General features: G+C 54.2%; 1 protein-coding gene across 1 annotated transcript; it reads right to left on the minus strand.

The window, feature by feature from the left end:
- Positions 1-267: 267 nt before the first annotated feature.
- On the minus strand, positions 268-18,253 carry LOC125085155 (annexin A8). The gene is made up of 12 exons (XM_047703398.1): positions 18,090-18,253; positions 12,455-12,545; positions 11,416-11,510; positions 9,875-9,988; positions 9,016-9,106; positions 8,182-8,261; positions 7,624-7,683; positions 7,000-7,093; positions 6,649-6,744; positions 4,933-4,991; positions 3,892-4,014; positions 268-1,076 (listed from the first exon to the last, which is right to left on the minus strand). Exons 1-12 carry the CDS (start codon positions 18,108-18,110, stop codon positions 1,017-1,019), a joined length of 984 nt encoding a protein of 327 aa, XP_047559354.1. The 5' UTR covers positions 18,111-18,253; the 3' UTR covers positions 268-1,016.
- Positions 18,254-22,335: the final 4,082 nt, after the last annotated feature.

Consider the following 22,335-nt stretch of genomic DNA (forward strand, 5'->3'; position numbering starts at 1 on the left):
AGCACGAGACTTTTTACCCCCACCCCCCACCTCTGAGAGATCAGGATTTAGGCGATAGGAAGGATCCTCATTTACTCGATTGTCCCCAGGGTACAGAGGGCACAGTCTGATCAGTGTGTCCCCATGGGGAAACGTCCACCTGTGTGCTCAGGTTTGATTCAACCCCCCCCCCCCCCGAAGCTCTTTATAATAACATTTCTTTTATGAACACTGACAAATTAAATTGGTCCTGCTCTGGTCACTGCTAGAAATCCAAAGGCACTTAGATTCAAGTGTACAAGATTTATTATTCTGGAAAGACCAGCAGAGGCGTCTCTGCATCTTGGCATTGGGTCGGAATAAGAAACGCTCCATGTTTGTGTCAGGGAAGGAAAAAGCAGCTCCGCTGAGCAAGGAATGGGTAAGCCTGGGCCCCTTAGAGCTTAGTGCCCTTGGGTCGGGACACTGATGTGCAGCTTTCTCTGTAGGTAGAGAATTTTCATTCTGCCTATATCCTAATGTTTTTAGATGAACGGGTATTAGTGGCATCCCAGTCAGCCGGAATGCATGTGTTTCTTTCTTGGCGGCTCACATGTGTGTGCCCTGAAACATATATGGGCTCTCCTAGCCTCCTAGCCTCCCTGTGGCCTTTCAGGGAGGCTCATCTGCTGAGATGCTTGTTAAAATTCCTTATCCTCTGGTCTGTTCTCTGCAGGTCCTGATTTAGTAGATGGGGTGGGGCTGGGTATCTGTGTGAGCGGGGCCCAGGTCGCTCTGTGACCCATCGAGCTCAGGAAAACCCATGGGTAGGGAAGAAGAAACAGCCCCTTGTGCCTAAGGGTTTATCTGGCCAGATTATGCTAGGGTTGGCCCTGTGCTCATACCTGGAACTGACTTGAAAGCACCAGAAGCTGGGAGATAGAAGACTGAAAGGCAAGTTGGGGCTCCCTCCCCCCATCCCCCCCATTGCACGGCCAAGGTTGAGCAGGCAGGGTCTGGTGGCTCCAGCTTCTTGGCCTTTGCTTTATCCCGGGCCTTCAGGAGTCACTGCCCACCAAGTTCAGCAGGGCGTTCTTGTAGTCACCACTGGTGTCTCCCTGAGGACAGGAGGGACAGGGAGTCACAAAGGGTATTTGCCAGCTGTGGTTATTACAACAGTCCTGCTCCTTGGGGAGAGGCCTGGCACGTCCCTCTGCAGTTCCTATGCTGCAGGCCCACACGATGCCACCTATCTTTCCTTGTTTGCCATCTGGGGATACTTCTTTGTATCTCCTTTTGATTCTCTTACTAACTACCAGGCAGCTTCATGTAGGAAATGAGTCGCAGACACAGCTCTGCTCTGGATCAAGGAAGGCATTTTGATGGCCCCCAGCCCCCCTGAGCTCTGCCCCTTATTCCATTCAGGACCCCAAAGTGTCCAACTATTTGTTTATTTGACAAGACTGGTCATTTACTCAACACCTCCTGCTGCAGGTGGGAATTGCGGGGTGCCCAGTGGAGGCAGGGCGTGCCGTGGGCAGAGCCCGGCTTTGGGTCCATGCAGAACCTGGACCACGCCCTGACCCTGCAGCTGGGATGAGTCCTGTCACCACCTTCTCAGACAGTGTCTGTCAAATGACACTGATGCTGATATGAGCCTTGCGGAGATGTGGTGAGGTGTAAACAGCAGAAGCGTGGGCTTGCCCGCACAGTGGCTGGCTCACGTCAGGGTCAAGCGGCGTCTGTCTCCCAGTAGGATTGACCCCACATGGCCATGGCTGAACCCTGTTTCTCTGGTCTACCATGCCTCCTTGCTGTCAGGCAGGTCCTGATAGGTCTGATTGGTTTAAGATCTGCACACTGAGCCAGGGGAAACAGAGGAGGGCATATCACCCAACTCCCTTCTTATGTGCTTGAGGAAAATGGGAGCAAGAGGCTGTGGTATTCATCAAGGCCACATGGCAAGTGATGGCGCTGGGCTAGTTCCACTGTTCTATGCGCTGTAGTTGTTTATGCCTCATGGGAATCACCTAGTCCTTAACTTTTAGTCAAATTTGCTTGTGCAATCATTTGGGCCTGAAATATTCTGGTAGATTTTCAACCACATTTTAAATTTATCCTTTTCTTCCCTTCTTCCTCCCTCCCTCCCTCCCTTCCTTCCTTTTTTCCTTCCTTCCTTCCTTCCTTCCTTCCTTCCTTCCTTCCTTCCTTTCCCTCCTTCCTTCCTTTCTTCCCTCCTTTTCCTCCCTCCCTTCCTTCCTTGCTTTCTTTCCACAATGTTTGTAATAAGGTATTTTTTTTCTGTGTTGTTTTGTGCTTTTTAGAAAACTATTCATCTTGTCTATCTTTTTAAAAGCGTGGGTATAGGGATGCCTGGGTGGCTCGGTGGGTTGAAGCTTCTGCCTTTGGTTCGGGTCATGATTCCAGGGTCCTGGGATTGAGCCCCACATCAGGCTCTCTGTTCAGCAGGGAGCCTGCTTCCTCCTCTCTCTCTGCCTGCCTCTCTGCCTACTTGTGATTTCTGTCTGTCAAATGAATAAATAAAAAAATCTTAAAAAAAAAGCATGGGTATAAACTTATACATAGGGCTTTTATAAATTTTCCATATTAATTTCTATGCAGGAATTTTGAATGCTGGTATCACTGTTGGAAATCATTTTTGCTTTGATGACATCTATAGAGAGTGGTCTATACTAAAAAGAAAGTATTTGGCCACGTAAGTCACAATTCCAACTCAGTTTTCTTAAGCGGCACCTGTAGGCAAAACCTAAAGAGGGGGGGCTTCTTGTGTGTCTAGACAGGGGACTCCATTATCGATTATACTGATCATGTGATAAATAGACTGCTAAGCCTTTCTCCACCGTGATTGGATCCACTCCACCACTTGGATCCTGGACGGATCCAAGTGATCCTTCCATCTCAGGGTGGTTGTTCCTCTGAAGTCTGACTGTGGCTCCATCCAACTGTGGTGGTGACAAGGTAGAGGAATCTCCGTGATGGCCACAGGAGCCACGGATGGGTGAAAAAATTCCTAACTCTCTGCCGGGGCTGGGTGTTGGGAAAGCCATCAGCAGCTTGGGCTGGTCTGCGGGTAGCCCTCCTGTCTTTTGACCAGAACGGCTGGAAAGCCAAAAACAAAACAAAGAAGAATTCTACCATCCCTCACTCCCATCTACCCATTACCCCTTTCTGAAACGTTTTCAGGGAGAAATGTCTTTTTAACATATTGTGAGTTATGTGTTTATTGGAAATTGAGGCTGACAACAGACATTTGTAGAGTAACCAGACTTGACTTAAGGGTCAATGAAGACTCAGGGATGTAATTCTCGAGGTTTGACTTCTCTTAATGATATGGTCAAGGCCTCATTTGCATTAATTTCTAGAAGAACTGTTTCTCTCAACAGTATGGTCTTGTGATGGTGTGAGGATCACTGTGCGTTTTCTCAGTCCTAGAATGTTCCCTGACTGGCTTCTGGTTAGGTAGCCTGCTGGAACCCATCTGATTTGTCTCCTTAAAACCATGCTGCTTCACGATTTTGCTGAAGGGCTACATCAGTCTGGATTTTAAAGGCTGCTGCCTGATTCCTACTGAACTATTCACTGTCATTGACATTCAGATGTGGTCTCCTTGGCAAGGGTTCATTGTGTCCTTTCCAAAGGAGCAAGTGTAACTCAAATGCAAAGCCAACTCTGGGGGCCAAGTACAGGGGCTTCCATGGTCTGGTCCCTGTGCGTCCCCCCAAGCCCCCTCCAGGCCCTAGCCACACTGACTCCCTTGCCGAGCTCTATACATACTCTGTGGCTGTGAATGCACGGGTGTGACCCCCACCGGAAAGGGATGGACACATGTGACATAGGACTCTAGTCCCAGTATCCAGGTCCCCCAGTAATGTCTGCTTCAAACTGGGGGTAGAGTTGGGGACCCCGACTTACCACGATCATGCTGCTGAGGGTCTTGCCGTACATCTTCGTGAACTGACACTTGATGAGATTTAAGTCGATCTCACTTCTCGAAACGATGTTTCTTATGAGGGTCCCGTCGCGCGTCCCTGCTCCCTGGACAAGATGCAGCAGTCAACAGTCACTGCCCGTCTTTCTGGTGCAGCTCTGTGATGATGGACCAACCTGTGCCCTGGGGCCAGGGGGCTTTCACAGGGGCCCAGAGATGCGGGAATGAGCCTTTGCTTCAGGGGGCAAAGCACTGCGAGGGGTGCTTCAGTGACTCAGAGTTTCTGTTCCCTTCATCTCTTCTCCCTCACCTCCCACGTGTGTGTCTTTATTGGGAGCCCAATGCCTCAAAGTGACATGTGTGTTTGGTTTGCCACATCAGCTTCTAGACACAGAATACTCACTGCTCTAAAAGTAAGACTTCTTCCTAGAGGAGAAATGCCAGGAAATTCAGCTTACCGGGCCAATTCTCAAGCAGGACCTTCCTGCCTATGTCCATCTTTGACTAGTCTCGGGTTAGATGGCACCTGCGGCCAAGGGAACTCCATGCCCCCTCTCACTTCGTGGCCAGAGCACTTGGGGTTCTCACTTCCAGTGGTGTTAAGTGGGCACTGACTTCAGGCTCAGGGAATTCCTCTACCTTCCAGCTTGGCTCCAGTTGCCAGAAACTCCACCTACTACAGGAGGCTGGACTGGTTCGCCAGTCACCAGCTGTGTGACCTTGACCCAAACCTTGGTTTCACCACCTCTAGCACGGCAGTTATGACCTATGTCTCCCAGGATTGCTGCAAGAAGTCGATGCAATGCACACCTGTGAAAACACCTGCTCAAATTCAGCCTTCAGGAGCTGGGGCTTCCCCTACCCAGACTCTGTTTACCCTTTGAGAGCTATAGCATTCTGATCACAAGAGGCTGGAATTAGAGAAGACACAGGTGTCGGAGGCAGCAGTGGCTCTGAACGCCTTGGTTTGGCAGAGGCCGCTGAGTAGGCCTGAGAGCAGGAGGCACCAAAGACGGAAGAGTTACCTTTAGGGCGTAGTAAAGTCGCTCTGCGAAGTAGCTGTGCAGGTTCCGGGTGCATTTCACTGGCAAACAGGAAAGCTCTGTTAAAACTTGAGGTTGTAGGTCGCATTGGTGCATGTGTATTTATTTATGTCTTGCCTTGGATCTTAAGGGTGAGTGTTATGAAGTTTTTGGCCTATTTATTTATGCGTTGCCTAGTTCCAAAATGAGAGGCTTGGCGTTGGGTGGGGTGGGACAGGGAAGGAAGCCTAGGTCACTGGGCACAGGTCTAAAGATAGAGCGGGCAGGCAGAGGGTGAGGTGAAAATGTCCTGGGGTCTGCGGGGCTGGCTGCTCTGAACATGGCTCTGTCCAGCCCCATCCCTGGGCTCTTACACTCTGGAACCAGCTTTGCCAGGCACCCAGCCACTCCACAGGACTCAGGGTGCCCACTTTACACCACCACTCATCAGGAAGGTCCCTGCGTTTGAGTTTCCACGTGACAGTGGGGCCCAGCCCTGGAGCACTGGGGCACCCAGGGACATCTGGCCCAGAGAGTGGGCCCCTGTTTGCTTTCATGGATGCCACTTCAGAGGCTCGGCATCTGGGTCAGGGAGCTCGGCACTTAAGCTCAGGGCAGCAGAAAGAGCGTGGGCTTTGTGTGAAGGAGGCAGGTGTTTGGCTCTTCTCTGATGGCATGGTATGACTTCATTCTTTGACTCGCCTGCTCTGCACTGTCCTCATCTGTGGCATGAATTGTGGGAGTGTTCAAGGGCAAGGGGGTAGGAAGCACCGGGGCTTGCTTTTCCTCTCTGGAAGATTTACTCAAGAGGTTGTTCAAATTCAGTGCAGGGGCTGACTTGCTGAGCCTAGGGCAGGGGGACACTGAACTGCTCCGACATAGATGGTTTTTATCACAGCAGCCAAAGCCTGCTGGGTACGGTCAGATGTCTCAGTCCACTCTGAAAGACCTGGACATGTCGTGGAGCTCCCCGGGCTGCCCGCCACAAAATGGGGAGAGCCCGGTGTGGAGGGGAGCACCCTAACCCTGGGGCCCTGTCCTTGGCTCCATCATGGATGGGAGGAGAGGAAGGTCTCCCTGCCTCTGGGCCTCAGCTCCTCACTGTACAATGACTTCTTTCACGGTGATCTTGGTTTTGTCTGGAACAGGTCCTCCTAAGTAGACCTGACATCATGCTTGAGGGAAGGGTCTCGGTGCTGCCCAGCATCAGACTATCAATCATTGAGTTTGGACTCCAACTACACATCATCATTTCTTTAGTGAGCCACCGAGGCAGAGACCAGCACCCTGGCTAAGGTCCAGACAGGTGACTTTCTTTAGGGCTTTATGATCAGAACCAGGATGTTCCCTGTGTGGCCACCATGGGTGAGCACAGACCCTGGGTTGGGCATAATCCTGCAAGTGCGCACACACATTCACATCCTCACATGTTCTCACCTGCACCATGCTCACACTCATGCTTGCACACTCACACAGCACAGGGGTTATGGGGGCAGGACCCAGCTCACTGAAGACACGAGGGCAGGATAGTTCCAGTGTCCTGGGCTGAAGGGTACATGCGTGTCTGGCCTGGAGGGGGGAGGGGGAGAGGGTCCATGGAAAGTGGACATAGGGACCCACTCGTTTGCTCTTGCCACCCCAGGCGCTGCCCCCCTCCCCCCTGCTGAGCCCCGTGGCTGCGGACACCTGTGGGTCTGAGCGCCAAGCCCCATGTCTTACCCACTGTGAGCATGGCCTCCTCCAAGGAGCCATGGGTCTCACTCTGGATGCTGTCATCAATGCTCTTGCTGGCGATTTTCTCATATTCCTCGAACACTGCAGAGAGACGTCTTCTCTTGTGGGATATGCAGATCTCAGGGCGACACCCCCAGCATCTCAGATCCGAGACCGCACATCCATGTGTCACCCCGGGCCTCCACTTGGTTGCCAGGGTAAGGGTCCAATCTCCCTGGCTCTCTCCCTAGCATCGCTACCAGATGAGGATGTACACTGGATGGCCCGCGTGAAGGGACGGGCCGTGTGGCCAGGGCCCCCAGCTGGAGCCCGACAGTGCCTCCCCCACCCTGGTACCTCTCATCAGGTGTGTGGCACTGCGCGTGCACAGGATGGTGATGAATTTCATCTCATCCGTCCCATGAATCTTCTCGCCCGCCGCATACAGATCCTAGCATTGGGGCAGCCACAAGAAGCCAGTGAAGGAGAGGAAGGAGGTGACAGCCCCCATCTACCTACCAGGTCAGCATTCTCTTCTCTTGCTATCCCTGAGAGGCTAAAATCCCTTCTGGGTATGGGGCCAGAAGCCGCTCTGGGAACTCCCCTGCCTCCCCCTGGGGCTTTGCTCTGCCTCTGAGCATCCCTAGCACTCTGCCAGCAGACTGAAGTATAGTGATCTGAATAGTGCCGTTTGGTCCCCAGGTTCGTGGGCTGTTCCTGCTAGAACAGCGCTTCAGTGGAGCCCTCCCAAGTCACTCCCTTCCCTGTTCCTGACTCTCCCCAAACACTCTCACTTTCCTTCTGGAACCCCAGAGGGTAAAGTTCTGCAGAGAGCTGAGCTGGGTCCCAGCCTAGCCTAGTGTCAAAGAAAGCCCACATGGACAGAAGGGCTGCGTAGGGCTTCCAGGCATCAGCCCCCAGTGGATGGGGCAGGCGGCCCATGGGGCGGTAGCTGCTGAGAGTGTATGTATGTGGCCTCACCTGTGCATCTTGGACAGCCTGTCCTGGGTCCACAAAGCCACTCACATCATCCCTGCTGCCCTAGGAACAGAAGGGGAGGCATGTAAGGCAGGCTATCCCAGCAGAGCGACTGGGGCAGAGGGGAAAGCCGGGCGGGAGGGCAGGCAGGGCTCTACTGCTTTTTGGCCATGGGGATTTTAGCAGGTTTGTTACCCTCTCCAGGGCCAGATTTTGTCATCTATAAAGTGACAGTAATAAGGGCTGCCTTGTAGGGAGCCAGGGGATTCAGTGAGCTGAGGTGAGCAGAGTGCCAGGCATGGGGTATGGTGGGTAGGACCTGCTGGGTGACAGGGCAGTCTCCTCCCGGTTCTGGGGTGCCCCCTTGTGGCTGGGTCAGTGACATGCGGTGGTGAGAATCCTCCAGCCACGCTGAGATGTATCCAAGGAGCCCGGTCCCTGGCTCTCTACCCAGGCCTTGACCTCACCCCACCCCAGCAGCTCTCCCCAAGGACTGATCCTTGGAGCCCAGCTGCTGGGGTCCTTCAGGCAAGGGGCTCCCAGGAGCCTGGGCTCTGATACCTGTAGGAGGCACACCAGGATCCTCTCCAGGTAGCCGCTGGTGTCTCCTTGGATGTCTTCCTCCAGGCTGGACCCATAGTCTGCGGGGGAAACAGGACCACAAGGCATGGACTGGCTTCCCTCCTCCCAGCCCGGGTTTCCCACACTTCTCCCAGTTCAAGCCGTCTGGTAGGGACGAGTCATCGGAGTGGATACACGGCCTGGGGGTCTGAGTGGCAGGGGCTCCACCACCTGGCGGTCATTCAGAAGGAGAACGTAACACAGGCTGCCAGCATAGATCGAAGCACAGAGCGAGGTCAGGTCGAAAGCCCAGCAGGGGACGACAGAGCTCGCTTCGTTTGTGGTTTGGCAAAGCCAGAATCTTCAGGCAGATTGTCTGTCGGGCAGACCACATGGAGGCCAGGCTGGCCTCTGGTCACCTTGCATCCTGAAGGCTCCACAACAGCCTGTGTTGTAGCCTGTGGTCTGTAGCCCGTACTGCAGCAGGGCCCTGCACGGTCCCCAGGGGCAACTTGTGCCTGGCCAGGAAGGAGCCAGCCCCATCCAGGGCTGACACAGCCGGGGACCCACATTGCAATACCCTTGAGGGGCAGAGAGTTTAGGGGTACATGTCCCTCCCCCTGCAGCCCATGGGCTTCAGGGGGCATAGAGAACATCAGACCACAGGACTGGGCACACAGCAGGTGCTCAGCACCCATGTGTAGAATGGCCCAGAAAGGGTCTTTTCCAGCGAAGGCCCAGGGCACTGCTTGTCCCTCATCCCCTCTCAGGCTGCCATAGCCTGTGGCCATTCCCAAGCAAGCCCTTATATCCAGGCCCCACTTCCTCCCTTACCCTCCTCATAGGCCTTCATTATCTCCCGCAGCTGGTTCTTGGTCCGAGAAGCCAGGATTTCAATGATGACACCCTCTTTGGTCCCCAAGCCCTGTGGACAAAAACCTCTGTCAGCTGGAGAGCTGCGCCAGGCTTGTATGCTCTGTCCCTACCCTCCTCTGTCAAGAGGCGAGAGGAAGAGCCTCAGGCAGATCTGGTTAGTGTGCTACCGCCCCCCTGATGGGGCTTCTGCTGGAGGGTGTTACTGGGGGAAGTCCCCTGTGTTTGTCTCCAGAGGCGGATCCTGCGGGCAGGGGAGGCAATGGGAGAGTTCTGTCTCAGCTCTGCCCTCCATGCTGGGTGGTCTCTAGCACGTCACTCCACCTCGCCGAGCCTAGGAGTCCTCATCCATCCTCGGGGGGTAAGGAGCCGGCCCAGCCCAAAGGTGGATCGGAGAGAACAGGTGGGAAAGGCCAGGCGTGCACACCCAGTGAGTGTCCTTTCAACAGCGATGATTATAGTCACTGGGCCCTGACTGCCTCCTCATTCTCTGCGAGTGCTAAAGGAGCCATGGGAGTCACAAGAGATGACTGCAGGAAGAGGACGGGGAAGAGGCTTCAGGTTCAGGGATCGCCCTGTCATTCCTGTACACCTGGTGAGGCCCTGTCCTGAGAAGTGCCAATTCTGGCTTCCTGGTGCCCGCATGACGGCAAAAGCCGACCCGTCTGGGCAGCAGGCTGCAGGCTCCCCGGGCTGGGCCGTTCCAAAGGGTGATTCACCGGGAGCTTGGAGGTCCCAGTGCCAGGCTCTCTTGGGGAATGCGTCCCCAGCTGTGGCCCCAGCCAGCCCTTGTGACATTCCTGCCCCTCCCCCCGGCTACCTTCATGGCATCGTGCAGCTCCTTGGCTTCGAATCTGTACGGAGGGTACATGAGGGCCACGATGAGCCTCTCGAACTTGCCGCTCAGCTCTGACTGCAAGGTCTCGGTGAGATCCTAATGTGAGAAGAAGGAAGAGCAATGATCTGGACATTGTGCCCCTCCAAGGGCAGGCAGCTGGGTGGCAGCCAGTCCTGGAGGCTCCGGAGGGCCTCTGGCAGGCTCTACCTTGAGCGGGAGGGAGCTGGGGTTTTGGGGGCCAGCGGTGCAGCTTCTGTGAGCAGCATTACCTTTACCCGTGAACTGGAGACCGTGAGACTCCCGCCTTATACCACTGCTTAGGGGACCGGTGGAGAGATGTGCGTGGCTTGACTCAGCTCTCAAGGCCATGCTGGGCACGTTATAAGCCCGAAAATGTGTTTGTCATTGCTCACCAATCCGTCATAGCCCGTGGGCACTCAATCCCGTCATAGCCCGTGGGCACTCAATAAATTCAGGAATGAATTAAGGAATCCATTTCACGTGGGTCTGCTTCTAAGGACACCAGTCTCCACAAGGAGCCACAAGGCCATACCCTGCTGATCTGCACAGTATAGCCAAGGACCAAGGGCCTTGTTGGACCTGGATTTAAATCCCAACCTTGTTGCTTATAAGCTCTGGGATCTTGGGCAGTTACTCTTAGAACTTATTCTTAGAACATCAATTTCCCTAATGATGAATGTAGGAAATAATGCACAGTTGTGAAAGTTAAGAGAAAGAAATTAAGGGAAAAAAAAAAAGAAAGAAAGGGAAGGAAGGAAGGAAGACAGGAAGAAAGAAAGACGCGCATTGACACCCCTTGGAATGTTCGGGCTTCATCATTCACCTTCTGACGTTCAATCTCCAAACTAAGGAGATGCAGCGACAGAAGCTTCTGGCAGTCGAGGCTATCTGTGCCTTTGTTTCTGTGTTTAGGTAGTACCCCCAGTGCCTGGCTCTATCCTGGGGTGGAGGAGGGAGGGAAGAGAGAAAAAGGGTCCAGCGCATGTGTTCCCTGCCCCTGGAGTCCCTGGAGGCAGAGGGAGCAGGCACAGACATGGAAGCTCTAATGTGAGAAGAGAGTGGACAGGTCGCAGGACAGAAAGGAGCCTGGCTGGCTCCTCTGCATGTAGGTGAGAGGAGGATTCCCAGGCTTTGGGAACAGCGTGAGCAAAGCATAGAGGCAGGGACACAGCTCAAGGATGGGGCATGGAGACAAAGTAAAGGAGGTCGGTGAGAGAGATGGGGTGGAGGGGTACAGTGGACCGCAGAGGCCGGCCACCAAGCCAGGGGTGTGCGGAGCCATAAATAATGTAACCAGATAAAACACAGGATGGCCAGTGAAATTTTAACTTCAGATACACAATTAATAAAATTTTTAGTGTAAGCATGCCCTCTGTGCCTCATGCTTTTAGAAACTGGTCTTTAGCCAAAGGCCTGGTCCAGAACAAAGCTGCCTGCCAGGCTGTCTCTGGCCACAGCAGCTCCCCTAGCCTCCCAAGGAAAGCCTCCTGTCCTCCTTTTACCTTGCCAAATTGCGCCTTGAAGGACTTGGCAATTTGCTGCCGCTGAGCGTTGCTTCTCTTTGTGAGCACATCGATGATGGCCTGCTCGTTGGTCCCTGCAGGGGTGCACACTGTGAACATCCCTATGACCCCCAAGGGGGCTGAGGAGGAGGGCGAGAAGCTGCTGGGTGGCCAAGCAGTGGGCACACAATGCATGGATAGCTCCCAGAACTGACAATGTTCATGGTGTAGCTAGAACACCCAAGCAGAAAATCCATCCATCCCTCCCCTGCCTCCCACCCACAAGATGTTGGGGTGCTGTCTGAGGCCAGTCTCAAAGTGGTAGTGCTGAGGTCCCTCTGATCATCTGATCTGCCCTGGACATCCTCCGGGGCCTTTGGTGCTCAGATAGGAGGACCTTCTACCCTGTCCTCTCTCGGGCTGGTGGTGGCAGGGGCAAGTCAGGACTGAGGGCCCAGCAAACTGGGTCTGAGTCCTGGCCCAGCGATCTCATTGCCCAGAGCATCTGCTCTCTCCTTTGGGAAGTGGGGGTAACAGCAGAGATCTCACAGGAAACAGAGGTCATGAACATGCCATCAAGGTTCATCTAGGAAGGAGGACAACCCCTTGCTTGCTTCAGGAATGTGCGTCCTGGAGACTGGAAAGAGGCTGCCTGTGCCCAGCCCGAGCTGAGTGGGGAAGTCCAGCTCGGCCCTACAGGTCCAGGGTTCCCGAGGCCATTCTGTGAGTGTGAAAGCTCTGACGAGTGGGGTACAGTTGCTGACACAAGGATGCGTAGGCACGCACAGGTGATGGTGACCCCTTCCTTCCCTCATGACTCAGGGAGGCACAACCACTTTCCCTCTTCTCCAGCCGTGGGGGGCGGGGTGTAGACCAGTGCTGGGATGGGAGCGCCCATGTGCTTCTCTGGGCTGGGAGTCCGTTTTGGGAGCACAGTGTCCCCTGGCCACACCCCTCTGGAGCTGTGGAGTTCGCGGTTTTGAGCAGAGTGGCCAGACCCCAGAGAGGCCGGTGGGCAGGTCTGCAGACATCAACTTACCGATCCCCTTCATGGCTTTGTAGAGGGTCTCTGCATCGGGGTCCGGGTTAAAGTGGGAGCTGCCCTTCACAGTAATCCCCTCCTGTTCCACCTGCAAAAGAGCCCAGGCTTGTTCCAAGTGGGAAGGCTGGCAGGGGTGGGTGGGTGGGTGGGGGGCAGATCACCAGCCCATCACGGTGGAGGCTTGGGTCCCTCCTGCCCCAGCCTGGCATGGGTCTCCGTGATGGTCTGCCTTGGATGAAGGGAGGCCTGAGGGGTCCTTCCTGGCCCAGGACTGTAGCTCCTGGATATGACAGTTACCAGCAGATATGTGTCGAGGAAGGGGTGCCTCGGTCCACTTGGCACCAAGTTGCCCTATGGCTCTTCCACTTTGGGGCTGCAGAAGCCTGGGGGTGGGTGTGGAGGCCCCGTGTGGCCCTTAGCTGCCTTGGCTAAGGGGAGGCCTGTCCTGTCAGCTCAGGCCTCAAGGAGGAAGGAGGGGCCCCCTGAGGAGGAGTGAGGCAGGACCGAGCTCGTCTGCATCCAGGGCCACCGTGAGTGGGGGGAATCTCAGCCTTCAGCACCAGGGCCAGCCCTGTGGAGCTGGCGTACACTGACCCTAGAAGGTGGCTGGTACTGTGGCGATGTGCAGACCCGCCGCCCAGCCTTCAGTGTCAGGAGGAAGGAAGCACTGGGAGGAAGTCCTAGGAGAGGGGGCTGGCCCCAGAGAAGGCCAGCAGTGATTTTATTGGGGGTGACAAGGCACAACAATGACCATGAGTGTGCTCCTGGCCACCTGGCTGTCTTCAGAAGGGTCCCACAGTTTTCCTTGCCTCAGCCTCCTTGCCAGACCTGTCCCTGGATCTTTTGTGATAGGATTCCCGTGGCTAGCCAGAGGTTCACCGGGGGTAACAGGAACTTGGTAGAAGGGGTGGGGACACCACAGGGTGTGCGTACAGGGGTTATGAAGGAACACAAAGGGCAGGATGTCCTATGGGAGGTAGCTTTCTTGGGTTTAGGCAGGCTGCATCTAAGCTCTGGGGTGGGGTGGGGGGCGTTCTGTGACTCAAGCCAGGCCCTCAGAGGCATCAGCTGGGTAGGGAAGCTACCATTAAGTGAGAGTACTGTGAGAGACCATAGCCTGCCTGGCCTGGCTGTGAGGGGTTGCTGCTTCCCCTTTGGGCTCTGTGGCTGCCATGTCACCTCCACAGAATGGCTCTTTGATTAATAGGCTGACACCAGCCAGAACCGCAGCTTGTGGGAAGAAGTCACAGAATCTTTCCTGCCTCGGCTCCTGCCCTGGGGTGTGGGCTGTGGATCAGGCCAAGCCTCTCCCCGCTGATGTCATCTGAGGGCAAACAGCAGGCCCTGCCCACCCACACCCCAGAGCTCCCTCCAGCACCATCGACAGGCACTGCTGTCGGTGGGAAAGGGCCACCTACCCCCAAACCACAGGGCAATGGGCGAGTAAGGACAGGCTTCGTGGAGCTGAATGTGCTGCTTTGAGAGTGTGCAGACAAGGTTGGGAAGAGAGGTGTGGTTTGAGGTCAAGCTGCCTTCTTTCTGAGAAGTGGGTGTTCACAAGCAGGTAGAGACCCAACAGCCCAGAGCCTTTGCAAGTGCGCAGGCTCATGGAGGACAGAAGGTTAGGTTTAGAAAGAATGGCATGCTGCTCTGGAAATTGTGAAGTAAACACAATAACCAGAGTTCTTGGGCCCTTTGTCTGAGCCAGATCTCGAACTCCAGGGCTCGCCTGAGGACTCTTTAGCCTTGTGCCCTGTAGAATTTCTCAGATGAAAATAAATGATCTTTCTTAAGTATGTGCTTTTAGGAGGCTGGTAGAGGAGTGGAGGGAGATTGGAGATGGGCATTGAATTTGAAGAAGACTCAGAGATTCCTCAGTGGAAAGGAGGAGTGGAAAGGAGTTTAGTCCCAAAGTGTTTGGTCTCCCATGAAACTATTCACTTCCTCCTTCTGTCTGCCCCTCATCCACTCATCTGCCTTCCCACCTTCCCACCCACCAACCCACTCATTCATTCATCTAGTCATCCATTCTCCACCCAGATACTCAATGGCCACATCCATCCATCTATCCAACCATTTATTCATTCATTTAATCACCATGTCCATCCTTCTATCCATCCTTACATCCATCTAATCACCCATCCAGCCATTCATTTAATCACTGTATCCATCCATCCATCCATCCATCCATCCATCCATCCATCCTTCTATCCTTCAAGCTCTAATTAGATCCTGAAAATACCTGGCAGATTGCCATCTGTGGGGCTATCGGTAGGGATATCGCTTTTGAATAAAAGGTAAAAGGTCTTTCTGTTCCCTTTGCTTGAATTTCAAATGTCTGCTAACATTTTCCTATCTCATTCTTTTTAAAGGTTTTATTGATTTATTTGACAGAGATCACAAGTAGGCAGAGAGGCAGGCAGAGAGGGAGAGAGGAGGAAGCAGGCTCACTGCCGAGCAGAAAGCCCGATGCGGGGCTTGATCCCAGGACCCTGAGATCATGACCTGAGCCGAAGGCAGAGGCTTTAAACCACTGAGCCTACCCAGGCGCCCCTCCTATCTCATTTTTGATCACTGTATTTCTCAGCAAAAAGTGTTAGAAATAATCCTTTGTGCAGATTCCACCCAGAAGAGCCTGTATGGTCCCAGAGGTGGCCCTGCTGTGTGCATGCATACACAGTATCCCTTGTTTGTGGAGTCTGAGCTGCCGTGACCTCCCTTAGCCACTGAGCGGCTGCTTTGTGCCAGGCCTCTGTGTTTGATGCCTCCAGGGCCAGAAGTATGGTGCTCATACTCCTGGACCTCTCTAACCATGAATGCCTCATTTTACAGGCAAGGGAGCTGGGCTCAGAGTGCTTGTCAAGCTGATGTGCCTAGCAAGACCCACAGCCTGACTCAGAAGCTGAGCTCTGTCTACTTCCCCCTACTCTACTGATCACTCAACTTTTTCGGGACAGGGAATTTTCCCGGAACTCTCTACTGAAGGAAGCCTTGTCCACAGGAATGCAGGTGATCCAGGAGGGAGTGCGAGGTCTGGGGACCACCCTCGAAGGGCTGTCTCCCTGCCCCCAGGCCAACGCGTGGGGCAGGGACTGGCCAGACCATGGGACTGAGTCCCTGGGAGCAGCCCCTTTAGCGGGTCCGAGGTCGGCTCTGGGGGGAACGGTTGTCAACCCACTTCCCGGGGGGTTGTGATTTTTGAGGCATTGAGGAGCCTCAGTCTCTCTTCCTCCTCTGTGATTTTAGGGGATAAAAAGTACAATTATCTGGAATCAGACCCCTGAACATCAGCAGGGTGGGGCAGGGTACCAGATCTTCCTATCTGAAAGGCCCCGCTGTTAGAGAACCTGCCGGGGCCCCGTGCCCAGACTGGCTTGTCCAGACAGGAATATTTTCACTGAGAAGGTGACTCAGTCCTGCCCGTGACTCTGTCTGTGAGAGCTCGGTTCTGAGGAGCTGCCCCACCTTTGCCTTCCCCCGTCACGAGGCTGCCCTGGGGAACCTGCGAGACAGAACTTCATTTCTGTAAGAGAGGCACAAACAGGTCCCTCTAGCTGATCTTTCATACCCTCACCCCCCAACACCCCCAGTCCTGGTCCTGGTTCGGCTAGGGGCCCAGAGGACATCTGGTCCTTAGCCAGTCACAGGCGGGCTCTGCCTGTGGTCTTACTGCCCAAGCCGGTAGGCTGTGGGCTGCCAAGGCCCCCAGTCTGGGCTCTGGAATTGCGCTGCTCTGATTCTAACCCAGACTCTACCACTTGCTTGTGCGGCAACACTGGGCATCCACTGAGGCTCCTTGTGCTTCCGTTCTTCATCTGTGAATAAAGATACTGTCGTCCGTTTTGTAGAGGTGTTCAAGGCTTAAGCGAGATGCTTAGAAGTGAGATGCTTAGAGGAATGTCTGGCGCACAGTAGGTGCTCAGTGAGGGTCACCATTAACCTGCCAGGTGGGCCAGGTCCCTGCAAGGAGGCTTCTGCCTGCCTGGCTGGGTTGGGCCCCTGGTCTCCTGGGAGCAAGGCCCAGAATCAGGCCATCCAGGGCAGCAGCTGACTGTGGAAGAGTGCCCAGCACTGGGCTCTCCTTGCCATGCCTGCTTCCTCAAAAGAAGCTTCCCACTGACCAGGTGGAAACAGGAGGCTGCCCCAGGCCCTTAACCTGTCCTGACTGCTGTGCTGGGGCCCAGACGGCTGCCCCCCTGTCCCTAGCTGCCTCTCTGTCCTGACTGTCCAGGCCTGGCATGTCTGAACCCATCAGCCCCTGGGTTGTCCCATTTGTGACAAAGAGATTTCCTGAAGCAGGATAAGGCTGGGTCATCCACTGTGGCTCACAGAGTGCCTGGGGGAGGGGGTGCAGAGACCCCTGACTGCTTGCTGTGGGACCCAGAGGTCACTTGGTGTCTCTGAGACTCAGTGTCCTCATCCATGGAAAGGGAAGAGCAGCCCTGATGTCCTGGGCTGCCTGGGGGATGAAATGAAGGAGTCGTGCCTGGCCAGAAGATGTCATTGGCTTGTCATCTTTGTGTCTTCAGCTCATGAGGACGAGATGGCCTCGACTCAAACCCAGATGAAACACTCCCAAGAATCTGGTAGTTCAGCTGTGAGGTGGGAGACTTGGGGACAGGCTGTGCTGTCTTCCCCGCCTCAGTCCTCCAGAACTCTATAAAGCATAGGTTTCAGACACTCAAGGCCCCTGTAGGCCAGGTCCTCTTGCCCTCCCTCCTTTCTCCTCAATCTTGTTGAATAAACACCATGGATTCCTAGAAGACTGCCTGCCCTCCCATGCCCTAAGGTGTGGGCATTGATGAGATCTCCACCATCAGCCGATTTGATTGTGCTGCTCACCAGCTCAAGTGCCTTCAATGGCTCCCCACTGCTCTTAAGGTAAAGCCCAAGCCCCTTATCCTGCCATGTGAGGCTTTGTAGGAGCTGTCCTGCCTGCTTCTCTAGGTCTATCTCCCCTGATTCCTCTGCCCCCCCCACCCCAGAGGGCCCTCAGGCCATGACGAGCTACTTCTCTCTAAAGCCAAGCTTCCCTCCCCCCACTGCCCCCGGGCCTTTGCACATACTTTTCCCTCTGCAAGGAACAATCTGCCTGATTCTCCTCAAACACATGTGTGGGCACACATACCACACACATGCACATCTCACTCAAACATGACACCCCCTAGCTTCGAGCAGCCTAACACTTCCCGTCGTGGCTCTTCCTCTGGGCTCCCCATCCCCTCAGCTTCCTTAGGTGTACCTCAAGTTGTCTTTATCTGGGGGTGCCTGGGTGGCTCAGCTGGTTAAGTGTCTGCCTTTGGCTCAGGTCATGGTCTCCTGGTCCTCGGATCGAGCCCTGCATTGGGCTCCCAGCTCACTGGAGAGTCGGCTTTTCTCTCCCCCTTGCCTCTCCCCCTGCTTGTGTTCTCTCTGTCTCTCTTTCAGATGAATAAATTAAAAAAAAAATCTTTTAAGAAGAAAATTTTCCTTTATCTGTCTCACTAGCTATGAGCGCCTCTAGGGCTGGGACGGTTTCTTCTCTCTTCCCCCCTCAGTGGGCAGCCTGGTGCTTGGCCAGCAGATAGCATGCCTCTCTCCACCAGTACTCTTCAGGAACCCTACAGTCCGCCGCGGCTTGCTCCCCACTTACCCAGGCTTTCCACCAGGCCATCTTGTTCTCTCGATTCTCTTTCCCAGGGAAATGAAGATCTACAAGTCGACCTTCCCTCTACTCGGGAGATCCCACAAAACTGGCTCTCACATAAGAAGCCAGGTCCTTGGGGCTGGGTGTTGGGTGTGGTGGCGAAAGTGGGGCTTCAGGCCCCACCCCTTCCCCTCTGGGCTCCGCCTAGCTCTGGGTCCCTCCCTGGGCTCCCTGGCCGCACCCAGCCACCACCCAGAGCCCGCCTGTGGAATGCTGCCCCTCACTGCCAGATGTCTGGGCTGAGGCTGTAATGTCAACTGGAAATTCTGAGTCCCAGCCTTTGACCGCCCCACTTAGTAACCACAGCTGTAGTTTCAGACCATCTTTGCCGGACCTGAGCCGTAGAAAAAAGGGAAGGATACTATGTTTCCCTTTCTTTAATTGCACAGTTTCTACACCACTAACAAGGTAGTGGGGAGCTCGGCAGAGGACATAAGTATGAGCAGCCTCCATTTTTTGGGGGTGTCTCTTAAGTCTGGAGACTTCTTAATCCCTGTGACCCATCTGTTCCCTTTATTCTTTGCTTCAGCCCTGAGCGGCAAGTGTAAGTTCCTGTCCTGCAGGAAGAAACAGGCTCCAGCGCTCAGATCATCTGCACGAGTCCCACTGCTCTGGAGAAGCAGAGTCGTCACCCACCAGTTCTCTGGGCTCCACTCCGCGCCTGCCCTGGGTGGGGTCCTGCAGGACGCCTCAGCTGCCAGTCGAGGGAGGCAGACAGGGCCACTGGGAAGAGGTTAATTTTTTCCTCTCTGGAAGAAATTTTTTTTTTTTTTTTAACTCTCCCTGGGTCCCCTGACTAGAATGTTCCGCAGCAGACTTTCTCCATCCAACTCTTAACCTGCCCTTCAGGGGAAACACCAGTGCCTCAGGGACCACCCTGAGGCGCCTCTGTCGGGAGAGACTGGGGATTCGAGGATGCCCTGCCTTCTGAGTGAAAGCTAGCTCCATGCTGGTGTGATTGTTTTGTATTCAGGGAAACCTTTCAGAGTAACAGATAAGGGTTGTCCCTTGATACAAAGTCGTCTGGTTTCCTGACCCGGAGTCTAGTACTCTTTGCTTTACACACACACAGTGTCTCCAGGCTGTTCTTTCTGGAAGTACCGGCTGGGGTGGGTGGGGACAGAGCTGGGCTGGTCTGCAGAGGGGGGGCAGGCACCATCCAGAGTGGCTGGAGGACTAGGGATAACTACTAGAGAGAATTGTGGGATGCCATCTGAAGAGGAAGTATTCAGCCTGCCTCTGGTCACACGGACTGAGAAAGGTCTACCCCCACCTTTGGGGACCCAGACTTCCCATTCTTCTTGGGAGTCCTTTGGTCATAAGGGAGGTGCCCTCCCTGGTGGGCCTTCTCGGGACTTCAGCTGCCCACACCCATGTGCCTGTTAGGGGGTGTCCGCACCATGGCCTGGGCGTGTCTGGGTAGTAGGTACCCTCTGGGAGGCTGTGGTCAAAGTCTAGTTATGAGGATGACCTTAGATAGGGCTGGCGTGGTAGGCCCTGAGCACAGCCCGGAGAGCCATGCCAGGCACTGAGACCAGGACAGGCCACAGTGATTGGTGCAGACGTGACCTGGCTCTCTGAGGGTCTGCAGTGCACAGTGACCCAGACAGGTCACCGGATGAGACCAAGCCCCAACAGCATTTGTGCTCTCTCCTCAGGCTCTGTGCAGACTGCTCCAACAGCCAGAACCTCACCTTCTTTCCCCAGCCCATCTCTTGCTTCCCTTCTGGGATATCCTGCACCCTTTGCCAGCCTTTTTAGTCTCATGATTATCACCCTAACTGACCCCCAGGACTCCTTACTGGACCCTCTGTTCTTCCCCTTCCTCATCAGTGGTTCTGAGCCTTGCCTATCCTTTGGAATCAAGGATTTGATTCTGAAGATTTGATTCCAAGGACTTGGAATCAAGGATTTGGGCAACTCCCACCCCAGAGATGAAAGTCCAGAGACCCCATCTGCTCCTGTAGGGTCTCTGGGCTCAGCAGCCCCTTCCCTGGATCGCCCACTGGGTCCCACATGCCGTGGGCCTCTGTCCTCATGCCAACTCTGGAGCCTCTCACCTGCCTACTTGTACCCACATTCTGCCCTTGTGCCTGCTTCCCCCTCCTGAATGGCCTTTCCTCACTCCTGGGTAGATGTGGGCAGCTCCCTTGGCCCTGCTGAGTGAGCCCCAGGCCCGGGGGTCAGAGAATGGACAGAGGGCCCCTCCCTGGGGTGCCTGTCTGAGTTCTCTGGGAGGGCTCCCCATGGGCGAAATCACCATAGCCTGTCCTTCCCACAGCCCGGGCAGACACTGTGAAGACCACACCCAGGCACAAGGCTGGCCAAAGCTGCCCCAGTGCACTGTGGGTGCTCCTAGCTAGGCTGAGCTGGACTTCTCTTGAGTAATGTTATGATCTTGGGGTGCCAAGATCCTCTGCCCCATATTTCACTCATGGCCCAAGGGTGACAGGAGCTGCCGTGCTCCCACTCAGCTGAGTGTGGGCGTGGGAGGGTACCGTGTAGACATGGATGACGTGGGAGCAACAGACTCGGAATGAAGACAACACAAGCAGAGGGTGGCTTTCTCTGGAAGGGCGTGTGGGGCCGAGGAAGGTGTTTTTAAGGAAGGAGGGGGATTGAACATGTTTAATGCTCTTGGAGTGCAGAGAAGGATGAAGATGCAGGAGAGGGGACAGAACAGGGGCACCAGTTCCATAAGAGCAGATAGGGAATAGGAGCCAGGGTATGAGCAGAGACTCTGGCATTAGTCAGGAAGGAAAACCCAAAGCCCAACCCCAACCCTCTGTTGTGAAATTTGAGGGAAATGGGCAGGGAATGGGGGTATGTCAGGAAAGAGAGGGCTTTCTTTCCACTGCTCTGAGGTGGTATTTGTCTGGAGATGATTACGGGTGCTGAGTGTGGGGTGAAGTAGTGAGGTCAGAGGCAGGTGGTTTGAAATTATTATTGTGGTGAAAATTAACCTATGGCAGGTATCCCTCTTGAGTATTGATCCCAGACTTGGAGTCACCCTGACGGGTCAGGCCTGAGTGAAGACCCCCTTGGTCCAGGAACATGGGGCGTGTTTTAAGCAGCTGTGTACAGACCTAGGAACACATTCTGTTCCATCCAGAGTGCTAGTTCTCCATCTTTGATCAGCCCCACCAGTCCTTCCAGAACCTTCTAGAGAGTCTGCTGACTCTCTTAGCAGAGCACTCAGTGGGTTTCTCTCCTGGTGTTTGCTCTCTGGCCTGGTGAGTCAGCAGACATGGCTTTGTTCCTTTGTGTGTTTGAGCTCCAGAGCCTTTGTTTTATCCTTTAACCACTGGGGATGAAAGAATGGGCTGCCATGGCTGTAGCTCCTCATTCTTTCCTCGTTTATTAATTTCTCCCTTCTGGCTTCCATCTCAGTCAACAGGGACAGCATCTGCACATGTGTCTCTCGATTGAGTCCATTTTTTCTCTTCAATTATGTTGAATCATATTAAATTTCTAATTTAATGCCATTTTAAAACTTTGATCTTCTTTAAGCTCTGCCATTTTCATAATTAGTAGTTCTTGTCTTCTAGTTTTTATTTCTTTATTTTGTTTGAACATTTCACACACTCTTTTTTTATTTCCCTTTTAGGTTGCTCTATTATCTCTACATTCTGGGCCCTGAGTCTCTTTGTTTCTTTTATCTGCTGGCTCTCCTTGGCTAGATACCTAGGATTTTTCTTCTCCCTTGAGCTCATCTTCAGCAGGAAATGTTTTCCATGAGACGCCCCCGCTCCCAGTAGCCCGGATGGGGGAGGCACCGCAGCGGGACAGGGCCATGTTTGGTTTTGCTGGAACCTGGGAGATTCTGTTAGGTCGGGATAGACTCCAATGCTATCTTCTCAGCTCAGGTTTCCCACAGCATGCACACCACGCTGCTGACTTGGGACCCTCATTTCCCACAGGAACTTGGGACACGTGGTCCTCCTCTGTGTCATGGCTTGGGCTGGAGATGAGGGTTTGTGTCCTGTTTTATGGGGAGCACTGCCCTCTGCAGCTCTGACATAAAATGGAGCAGACCCAGCTCTCTGTGTGCCTGAGCACTGAGACTTCACCTCTCAGCTCCTCTGGCCAGGACATGTCTTTTTATTTATCTGTTTATTTATTTTTAAGATTTATGTATTTATTTGACAAAGAGACAGTACGAGGAGGCAGAGGAGCAGGCAGAGGGAGAGGG

Source organism: Lutra lutra, chromosome 14 (genome assembly GCF_902655055.1).
Source record: "Lutra lutra chromosome 14, mLutLut1.2, whole genome shotgun sequence".
Classification (NCBI taxonomy): domain Eukaryota; kingdom Metazoa; phylum Chordata; class Mammalia; order Carnivora; family Mustelidae; genus Lutra; species Lutra lutra.

Coding starts and splice junctions, on each gene's coding strand:
- LOC125085155 (XM_047703398.1), bottom strand. CDS start 18,110: ATGGCCTGGTGGAAAGCCTGG. Junction 4,992..6,648: donor GGAGGCCATGCTCACAGTGG/GTAAGACATGGG, acceptor CCTGTTTGCCAG/TGAAATGCACCCGGAACCTG. Junction 1,077..3,891: donor CCCTCAGCAGCATGATCGTG/GTAAGTCGGGGT, acceptor TCCTGTCCTCAG/GGAGACACCAGTGGTGACTA.